The sequence below is a fragment of the Zingiber officinale genome, chromosome 7B (genome assembly GCF_018446385.1).
Source record: "Zingiber officinale cultivar Zhangliang chromosome 7B, Zo_v1.1, whole genome shotgun sequence".
Lineage (NCBI taxonomy): Eukaryota > Viridiplantae > Streptophyta > Magnoliopsida > Zingiberales > Zingiberaceae > Zingiber > Zingiber officinale.
The window spans coordinates 105,042,340-105,053,810 of NC_055999.1; the positions used below are offsets into that span (position 1 = coordinate 105,042,340).

The 11,471-nt window shown below is 39.9% G+C and overlaps 1 protein-coding gene across 1 annotated transcript; it reads left to right on the top strand.

Moving 5' to 3' along the window:
- The first annotated feature begins 730 nt into the window (after window positions 1-730).
- On the top strand, window positions 731-4,859 carry LOC122006688 (very-long-chain aldehyde decarbonylase GL1-1-like). Its single transcript, XM_042562278.1, has 11 exons — window positions 731-1,299; window positions 1,398-1,624; window positions 1,722-1,957; window positions 2,031-2,250; window positions 2,898-3,019; window positions 3,107-3,366; window positions 3,448-3,555; window positions 3,638-3,844; window positions 3,967-4,077; window positions 4,166-4,339; window positions 4,515-4,859. Exons 1-11 carry the CDS (start codon window positions 1,249-1,251, stop codon window positions 4,668-4,670), a joined length of 1,872 nt encoding a protein of 623 aa, XP_042418212.1. The 5' UTR covers window positions 731-1,248; the 3' UTR covers window positions 4,671-4,859.
- Window positions 4,860-11,471: the final 6,612 nt, after the last annotated feature.

The following is an 11,471-nucleotide window of genomic DNA, read 5'->3' on the forward strand; positions in this document are numbered from 1 at the left end:
GAAGTGAGTACACGATTGAAATCTTATATGATGTTTCAAAGTGAATGTCAATTCAGATAGATCGGATACAATCTACAAATCTTAAATCCGAATATGGATAATTCAATCAACCTGAATAACCCAATTAATTTTTTTAAATAATTTATCATTATTATACTAACCTTCTAATATTTAATTTTTAAAATAAAATTTAATTTAATCCTAAAATATACTTAAACTCTAAATTCAGATTAATTCAAATCTAACCTCATCCTCACACAATCCAAAAACCTTGTACTTAGAATTTGAAAATTCTCAATTTTAATTTAATATTTTTCAAATCGATTAAGATAAAGCGATCAAAATTACTTTTACACCTCTTATGTCAAGTTACTAGAGAAAAAGATTTTCTACCGACCGATTAAATTTGAATTATAAATTAATATCATAATTTATCTCCCATGTAACGTCTAAAATGCTTTTACTACAGTATGGCCAAACCACCTCTTATCGGCATACGCCGTCCAGGCGTCTAGCCGCGTGGCCGGTTGGACACCGTGCGCGCTCACTTCCTGATGGACGCACCTATGGTGCGGTTGATGTCCTATATGCGTGTGCGTGTTCTCTCTTTCATATTCTCTTTCTTTGTAAAACACGTGTAGACATTTATTTCACTCTAGGGAAAAGGATCGTGGAGGGCTGGACCACGCCTACAAGCATAGTCAACTACGAAAACGAAGAGGAAAGGAGATCATCCGTCTTCAATTTATCCCGTCAGAAGTAGAAGAAGGGAGACAATTGGAAATGCCATCTGATCATGCTTTTCATCTTCCTCGCCAAACCACTTGGGCGTGAAACGGGCTCACGGTGGGCAAGAGACATAAAGCAATGGGTGATGGGAGAAGGCAAACAAACAGAGGAGGAGGAGGAAATTCAATGCACGGATAGATTCATCAATTCAAGTTCTCCGTCCCCCCCTCCGGAGGAGTAAATAGAGCATTTAGTCTTGCCAAAATAGAATAGCTCCAATCCAAAAGCTTATTTACACGCACAAGTACGAACCCTCTCCAGTCTCCACCCCTAAAAAAATGGGGTTAGCCGACTAGAGTCCAGTACGCCTTCGCCCACCACACACACGCAGATCGCGCAGGTGGGGCACAACGGCGCTCTTTAAATCCCTCCTTCTTTCTTAAGCTCTGCCATTGCAATTGCAAGGGCAAGAAGGCTCCCTGCTCCTCTTCGAGCTAAATCCCAACAAGGCCAAGCCATATGGGTGCTCCCTTCTCTACCTGGCCATGGGAGAATCTCGGTTACTTCAAGGCACTTGCTTCTTCTTCTTCTTCTTCTTTTTTGATTTCTTCGCGAGTTCATCGCAGTGATAAGTTTTTTTTTTTTTTGGCTATGTTCCCAATCTGCAGTATCTTCTCTACGGTCCGCTGCTGGCGAAGGCGGTGTACTCGAGGCCATGGCGGGAGCAAGGCGATCCCTCGGACATGTGGTGCCTTCACCTCCTCCTCCTCTTCGCCCTCCGCGCCCTCGTCTACCAACTCTGGCACTCCTTCGGCAACATGCTCTTCCTTTTTCGCGGCCGCCGCATCCTTAAAGCGGGCGTCGACTTCGAGCAAATCGACCGGGAGTGGAACTGGTAATGAATGGCCCACCCTCCTCTCCCTCCCCCCTTTTGGTTTTTTGGTTTTGCTTTCGAGTTCGATTGACTTGAACGAGTGTCTGCCCGATTTCAGGGACAACTTTTTGATCCTACAGTGCATGGTGGGCGCCCTGTTCTTCCTCCTCTTGCCAACCCTACAAGGCCTGCCCATGTGGGACGCCCGGGGAGCCCTGCTCGCCTTCGCCCTTCACGTTACCGTCTCGGAGCCACTTTTCTATGTCGTCCACAGGGCTCTCCACGCACGGCCCTCTCTCTTCCACCATTACCACTCCCTCCACCACTCCTCTCGAGTTCCCCAATCCTTCACAGGTATATTACAGTTCCTTTTGCTTCTTCAATTCGACATCGCTGTAATAAATAAACGTGTGCCTGATGGCGGCAGCTGGGCTTGGGACACCGTTGGAGCAAGCGATGCTGTGTGTGGTGATGGGGACGCCCTTGCTAGGGGCGGCCATAGCAGGACTAGGCTCGGTGGGGCTCATCTATGGGTATGTCCTCTGGTTTGATTTCTTGAGGTGCATGGGACACAGCAACGTGGAGGTCTTTTCTCATCGCTTCTTTGAGGCCATGCCAATCTTCAAATACCTTATCTACACACCTACGTAAGCGCGATCATGCTTCTTTTTTTTCCCCCTCTATTCTTAATTTTTTTAAATCGAGGTGAGCAGAGTATTTGGATTTGTCTCTTAAATGTGCATTGAATGATTTGGGTACGTTGAGGAGATAAAAGGTTGAAGCAAAACAATCCAACTGAAGAATTTATAAGGGACATGACTTTTTGTTGAGTACAGTTAGGCATATATTTAATGTGGTTAATGTAGACGCTAACAGGAGTAAATATAGAGTTAGTTTTGTTTTGTCCTATAGTTGATGTTGTTATGCAATTAATGATGTCGAAAGTGATCGATAGAAATGTATAGAGCAGGGAATTAATTGTTTTTACCATGAAGAACATTATCGGGATACATTCTTTCTTTGACCTTCAATACTTTCATCTTTATGTTTTCTTTGCAAGACATGGTAATCATTATCTGAACATTATCGGAATTTAATAGACAATGATTTGTCTGGTCCTCAGTTCAGTCCACCTGTCCATTCCGGCTGCCTCCCTGTCCTGGCCAGTCCCACCGTCAGTGAGTTTGGCGAGCAGGACCTTTCAATAGTGAACAAGCTTTTGCCTCATGTTTTCATTGAATTTATTGGCAAATCAATAATGCACATGTTCATGTGTGTGTGAATTGTGATGCAGGTACCATAGCCTTCATCACACGGAAATGGAATCTAATTTCTGCCTTTTCATGCCGCTATTCGATGTCTTGGGAGGAACCCATAACGGCAGGTCATGGGAGCTCCAGAAAGAGATTAGTTCAGGTGTTGCACATTACAAGACATGTGGCTTTTAGTTAATCACAGCTTAACGCCCAATTTAGTTTCATGTTGGTTAATTTTGATGTGCAGGGGAGAATCGTGAGGCAGTGCCGGAATTCGTGTTCTTGGCGCACGTCGTGGACGTGGTGTCGTCAATGCATGTCCCCTTTGTGTTCCGTAGTTTTAGCTCCCGGCCCTTCGTCACGAAGCCGTACATCCTGCTGCTGTGGCCGGGCGCCTTTGTCACCATGCTCCTCATGTGGCTCTGCTCTAACACCTTCCTCCTCACCTTCTACACCCTCCACGGTCGTCTCCACCACCTTTGGGTCGTCCCCCGATGGGGATTCCACGTAATCCGTCGGCTTCATTTCTTGCTCTGTAATTGTCACTGAACTCTGTATTTAAATTAACCTGTTGCTTCGCAATCACAGTACTTTTTACCCTTTGCAACCGAAGGCATCAATGACCAAATTGAGCAGGCCATCCTAAGAGCTGATAGACTGGGGGTCAAAGTCCTCAGTCTCGCTGCATTGAACAAGGTTTGAGTGTCCCAAAACATAGTATGAATGTATGATGATCACAGACTCTGATTAATTAAGACAATGGACAACTTGTTTGCAGAATGAAGCACTGAATGGTGGAGGGACATTGTTTGTGGACAGGCACCCCAATCTCAGAGTAAGAGTAGTCCATGGCAACACTTTGACCGCGGCGGTCATCCTCAATGAGATTCCCAAAGATGTTACCGAGGTCTTCTTAACAGGCGCAACATCAAAGCTTGGTCGAGCAATTGCATTATACTTGTGCAGAAAAAGGATACGAGTTTTGGTGAGAGACAATTCATCATACATAATTAGACTTGTTAGAATTATTTCAAAGAAAGTCAAATCACATGACATTCATTCAAATATGAATTTGTTGCAAATTTATTGATTAATTGTTTCAAACAGATGCTAACTCTATCGGCTGAAAGGTTTCAAAAGATTAAAAAGGAGGCTTCATTGGAAGGCCGAAAGTACCTTGTTCAGGTCACAAAGTATCAAGCAGGGCAAAGTTGCAAGGTAGAAATAACTCAATTTCTATGGCACTGAACATGGTGCTGATTTATGTATTTATATATTCGTTGCCTGTTTTTGATCTGTTATTTAGACATGGATTGTTGGCAAGTGGATCTCTATAAGGGAGCAGCGGTGTGCTCCACCAGGTACACACTTCCACCAATTCGTCGTCCCTCCAATCATCAATTTCAGAAGGGATTGTACTTATGGCAAATTAGCGGCCATGAGGTTGCCACAGAATGTTCAAGGACTAGGAATGTGTGAGGTATTGTCCAATCTCAGGTGTTAATGTATCAAACTCACTGTACATTTATCACGTAGTCAGTCATTAGTCTCAATTCACATATATATCTGAATGTCATCACTACAAAATTGCTTTTATCATGCCATCTAACTCTAACATATTACTTGCCGTTTGTATCATCAAATGAATGAAACAGTACACAATGGACCGAGGCATTGTCCACGCATGCCATGCAGGAGGGGTGGTGCATTTTCATGAAGGATGGATGCATCACGAAGTCGGTGCCATCGATGTTGACCGTATAGATATTGTGTGGCAAGCCGCACTTAAGCATGGGCTAACACCGGTCTGATCGTTACCATTTTACTCATCACACAACCTAGCCAACTTGGTCTGTTCTCTTTCAGTGTTCAAAAGCCATAGATCTGTGGCTCACAAAGGATGTGCATCCAATTCATTATATGTTGTAATACGTTTGCATTGTTAAGATCAGGACGGACAAAATTCAGATTCAATAATAACAGAGATCTTCTTAAGTCTATTTCAGTGTTGCTATGAGTCCAGTGCTGGTGTAAGTTGGTAGATTGTTTTAAAACTTGTCTTGTTTAAGCATCAGATGCTGTTGTGGAATGAGATACATGAAGCATTTAATAGTTTTTTTTTTTTTCAGTAGTTTCTTGCCAATCATTAGGATAAATTAGAAATCAGCTCAACGCTCTTAGTTGGCAAAAGGTAACTGCGCTCCTGTAAATTGATTTTAAGTCCAACACGGAGGAGGTAAATCACGGATAGTTACAAGTCTTGGAGGAAGGTATTTACCTTAACTATGCTGAGATCGAACCCCAACCATGAAACATTTAATAGTTGCATATACATATGAAAGGAGAATATGAAACGCCTGATCATTATGAGCAAAACAATATCACTAACTAGGTATGTCTTTTTTTTTTTTGCCCCATGGGTGTAGTTGAGTTGGTACTCAAATAAATCTTGCCATCATAGAGACATGATGCTTTAATTCTCAGCATGTACAAATACTATTTCGGATTACCTTGTGTTCTTATTTAGTTAGACCGCTTAGCTAAGACTGAATAAGTTCTCATGATTTATTCCTTTCCAGAGTGTACAAGGGTATAAACGAGTCAAATTGCTCGTGAGCTATTTGAGTCTTGTTCGAAAAAAAAGTTCATTTGAGTTATTCTTACTTGAGCAACGGTGGGCGACATCCAACGTGGATGATCTGACGCGGTCAAAACTCTTTTTTTCCTCTCTCATCTGTGTGTAATGCTTTTTTTTCCTACATGCAAACAACTCTTTTCTTTCTCTCGCGTTCAAGGTGGTGCTAGGTTGTACAAACCAGCACCAACATTGATGCTAGTCTTTAAAGACTAGCACCACGTTAATGTTGGCTGGTGTTGGTTTCAAACCATCACTATTACTGGTCTTTAAAAAAGGTAGATCCGCAACCTTAGCGGCCCCCTTAGTGCCGACCCCACGGATATGGAGGGAGGTTCATACAAGTACACAGGCCATAAGCGCATGGCAGGGTAAACCCCAGGTCGTCAGTTCCTGGCCATTACGCCAGAGATACCATGCGCCCACCGTCTATGCTACGCCCTAGGGGCACTATTACTGGTCTTTAAAGACCAACATCACGTTGGTGCTGGCTGGTGCTAGTTTCAAACCAGCGCTGGTGTTAGTCTTTAAAGACCAGCACCAATTCTGTTGGTGCTGGTCTTTAAAGACCAACATTAATTTATTTCAAAGATTAGAAGTGCTGGTTCGTATATGTAAAAGAGAGAAAAGTGTTGCATGCAGATTAAAAAAAAAAGAAGAGTTTTGATCACATCAAATCAACCACATTAGATGTCGTCCATTGTCACTCAAGTAAGAGTATGCAGGATATCATTATATATATATATATATATATATATATATATATATATATATATATATATATGAATTTTTTTACTTAATACTATAACCCAATCAATAAATTCTATAGGCAAAATCTTATTTGCATAACCGGGAACTTAAAAAATAAACAAAAAAAAATACAAAAGTATATATATATATATATATACATTTCAAATTAAATGAGCCTTTATCAAATCGAACTCGAGCCCGCACACAAACCGGTCTGGCATTCGGTGCACACAAGTCGTGCCCGCACATTAGATGTCGTCCATCGTCACTCAAGTAAGAGTATGCAGGATATCATTTTATATATATATATATATTTGAATTTTTTTTACTTAATACTATAATCCAACCAATAAATTCTATAGGCAAAATCTTATTTGCATAACCGGGAACTTAAAAAATAAACAAAAAAAAAAATACAAAAGTATATATATATGTACATTTCAAATTAAATGAGCCTTTATCAAATCGAACTCGAGCCCGCACACAAACCGGTCTGGCATTCGGTGCACACAAGTCGTGCCCGCACACGAGTCAACATGATTCAATGTAATTCAGGCCCTGGATTTGCACCCCTGCGCACCCACGCGTAAGAGAGAGCCTCTCTCCATGCATTTGCTCACATCTTCAATGCATGTTAATTAATATAAACCAACCAACATATCATGGAACTCCCAATGTGGGACTAAAGTCTCATTCACAATAAAACATCTTTCCTCTTCCATCTTTTCTCCACACATTACTTATATCCAACAATGTATAACCTACTAATCAATAACTTTAGGATATGGAGTTTCTTGAAAATCAAAATCATACATTGAATAGTCAAAAACAAAAAAAAAAAAGAATGAGCCAATAAATGAGACTAACATAAAACGAGACATGAAATCTTGCATCCACTGATCTACTGTTGTTGTGACCTGATCTTGCATCAATTGCTCTATTGTTGTGGCCCGAACTCTCAATTCTTGAGTCTCCGCTCTTAACACTTCAACGGATGCAGATGTTGGACGACCTTTGAGCTTAGGAGTACACAACACAGAATGTCCAATTGACTCATACAAATAAGGTTTTTCATAATAGTACTAATTGTAATAATTTTAAACAAAGTCATATTTACCTAGATGTACTTTCATAGTAATCTCATTACAAAAAGTTATATTTCTACATTTGAGAACATGGTAACTTGTCACCATCCATACATCCAAGCTAGCTTTATTCATACATCAACTCCATTAAAATATTCTTCAATTATAAACTCATTTACTAATCTAGCATACATCCAAGCTAGCTTTATTCATTCATATTTATTGTAACCTAAAGAGAAATAAGATCGCAACATTATTAAAATAAAAAATAAAAAAAGATTGCAACATTATTAAAAGTGTACAGATAAACATGCATATTGTTAAAACTTAAGTTTAATTAAATCATTAAAACCTAAATAATGTTATACATATTGAAAAGGCTATACATATTAACTGAGTTTAAACTTTAAGCTTTATTCATACACAAAAAATAACAGCTCATTTAGATTCAGAGTCACAATTAGGGTGCAAGTTAATAAGTCATAACAGGAAATATGGTAGGAGACCAACAAGTAGCAAAAGAGGTGATTGGATACCTAGATTCAAGAGATCAAGTCTCCGGCATTGTTAGTGATGAGGATTGTTGGAGGAAATGGATGTTATTCTGTATTTTACAATTTGATTTGTCTGGTTTTGGTTTTCAATGATACCTTCTAATTCCAACAACATGCTCATTTACACTCCAGTCTACCTAACAACATCTATATTCCTTCAATCAATTATTAAGGCACTAACACTGTGAAAGCAAATCATTGAATTTAGACTATGTAAAACATCCAATATCGACATAGAATAGAATGGTCCTCATCAATATAATATGAGAAGATGGAAACAACACCTTTACTTTATATGAACACATTAACCACCAGGAAATAAATTACTTGAATAAGGCTTAAAATGTGGGAATTAGAAAGACATACTGTGAGTGTGATATAATCAATTCCACAACCTATCTTCTTCTGAGACCGTGGATGATATGGAAGCAATCTTTCTAATATCTTTTAATGCTCAGGACTCAGTCTCTCCACTTTTATACCTGCAAAATGATTATGCATCCAATGACACATTAGCGAGTGCGCTCAAGAAATCTACTAAGCGTTCACAACAACAATAACTGCTGCTGCTGCTGCTGCTATTTAAAATTGTTCAAGTTGAATTGCAGCTACAATCAGTTAGAAGGAGATCGATCGCACGGGGAACTGTTTGGGAGGGAAGAAGAAGATAACAATGAAGGTGGACAGCACCACCATAAGGATTTATAGTGAAGCTGCTGGCGCACCCCATCTAGGTGCTCAGGGACCACCCGGGCTACACCCTCCTCCTTGACGCAGAGGAGGTAGAGCGGCTAGGCCTCTGCGCATCGCTGCTCCTCAGGTCGTAGGGGCTGCACCATGAGGCTATCCCTACCGCACGGCAGAGATTAGAGAATGCGGTAGAGATTAGGGATGAATGGGAGGTGATTCTGTCTGAAGGCTGAGGAGATGACGTGTTAGCTTAGGTGGATGATTTGTTGACAAATAGTTTACTCTCCGATCTAGGATGAAGTTTCTCAATGATTCTGCGTACCATCAGACGATCCAACAGAACATTAGTGATCAAAAACCAAGGAAGAGGTCCCTAGCAAGACCCTCTGACGCTAAGTCATAAGTTTTCTTACAAGTGAAAGAAAAATAGTAGTGGATGTGCAAATGAAGGTCTCAAATGCGAAATTACGTAGCTTGTCAACAGAGATGACCCTCCTTTTTATACCACCTTTCACGATCTCCGTAATCATAAGGTGGCTTCATGCCTCAGTATTTATTAGGTTGTTCCTCGAAAGGCTTCCGAGTAATCTTTTTTTGTACTCACAGATGTATCTCTTTGTCATTTATAGCTTAAACCTTTTCTAAAGTCGTTGGAGGAGGATGTTGTTATAGATGAATCATCAATGGGAAACTAGATGTCTTCAAAGGAGCTTCCAAAGGAATATTTCCCGGCAATTATGTCAGATTATTAAAATATTATCTGTTGTTTGTCTATTGAATATATCTTGACCGATCCGCAAGGCCGGCCGTATTGCTTGTCATTGTATCAATCTGCTTTGTCGTATGTTAAATATTGCAAAGATCTGTTCAGAAACTAATATAGTGCTCACAGTATATCAAAGCCTAATTCAAGAAGTTATATGATAAATTATGCATGTTAGAGCTTTATTTTAGGGACAATATAACATTAAGTAACTTAAATTCGGCCGACTTGTGCCTGATTAAGCGGATATGCAAAGCTCCCTAAGGATAAGTATCTTTAAGCTCATTCGGTCTTTTCATGCCTGGCTGGGCATACACAGATATCTTATGCTGGACCGGCTTCTATTCGACCGACCTTATACTAAGAACTTTATGAGGCCAAGTGTCCTTAAGCTCGCTCAGTCTCTACCAGGTCAAGCATACACGGAGAGTCTTATGTTTAATCGACCTTTGTCCGACCATTCTTATACTAAGAGTTTTATAAGACCAAGTGTCCTTAAGCTCGCCCGGCCTTTGCCCGGCCTGGCGTACACAGACAACTTTGTGTTTGATCGGCCTTTGCCCGACCATTCTTATACTAAGAGTTTTATAAGGCCAAGTGTCCTTAAGCCCGCCCAGTCTTTGCCGAGTCGGGCGTACACAGATAGCATTGTGTTCGATCGGCCTTCGTTCGACCATTCTTATACTAAGAGTTTTATAAGGTCAAGTGTCCTTAAATCCACCCGGCCTTTGCCCGGCCGGACGTACACAAATGGCCATGTGTTCGATTGGTCTTCGTTCGACCATTCTTATACTAAGAGTTTTATAAGGCCAAGTGTCCTTAAGCCCACCCGACCTATGCCTGGCCGGGTGTACACAGACAGCCTTGTGTTCGATCGGCTTTCGTCCGACCATTCTTATACTAAAAGTTTTATAAGGTCAAGTGTCCTTAAGCCCGCCCGGTCTTTACTCAGCCGGGCGTACACAAAGAGACTTGTGTTCGATGGCCTTCGTTCGGCCAATTTTATACTAAAGGGTTTTCAGAAGACCTAAGCGCTTAGATCTCAGTCAGATTTTCACCTAATCAGGCTCTCTTGCACTCGGTCGACTACTCGACTCAATCAAGTACATTATTTCCTGACTTCCATAGTAAAATACAACAATCCTTATATCCGATCGGCTTTACGTCCGATCGACTTTATTCGAACATCCTATTTGGGTAGGACCCTAGAGTTTTAACGCGAGACGATCAACAAAATCATATGGAAGTTGTTCTTCCATTCTAACTTCGACCTTCACCTTATTTTGACTTTAACCATCATGGCATTATTGAGATTCTCTCACTATAATCCGTATCAGGGGGGAGGAGTACAGTAGATTGGGAGAGATTTGGTAAAGCTTGGGTGAGAAATAAACCTTAGAACGGGAGCACGGGATTAAGGATTTAGAGAACCTGTGAGAAAAGGATTTGGAAAGACAGAAAGAGGAGAGGGCAGGCCGGGCAGCGCCAGAATGGACAAGGTCGAACTCACCCAACTGACCTTTGGCAGCTTCACACTTCTATGAGTAAATCACGAATCGCTTCGCCTGGGCTATGACTAATTTATGATCGAAAATTAAATGTGATTAAATTAATAATTGATTTTAAAATTAATCACAAAAAATTAAATACGTAGTTAAATTAATGACCAATTTTAAAATCCGTCCGATCAAAACCTATTTGATTACTAATTTAATGATTGATTATAAAATTCATTATTAATTTACTATGAATAAATTAAATAATTACTAAATTTACAACGAATATAATTTTGGGTTAATTTGCGATCGAAATTTTATTTGATCACTCATTTGACAACTGATTTTAAAATCCATCATTGATTTTAAAATTCATCGTTAATTTATCTTGAAAAATTTATTTTAATGATGAAAATAATTTAGGTCATTAATTTACAATCGAAATTTTATTAGGTCACTAATTTAACGAATGATTTTAAAATCTATCGTTAATTGACAACAAATAATTTAATTGATAATTAAATTAACGGTTCAAATAATTTTGATCGTTAATTTACGATTGAAAATCTAATCGTTCGCTAATTTAACGATCGGAACTAATTCTATAATTAATTTACTACCAAAAATTTTATTCGGTCA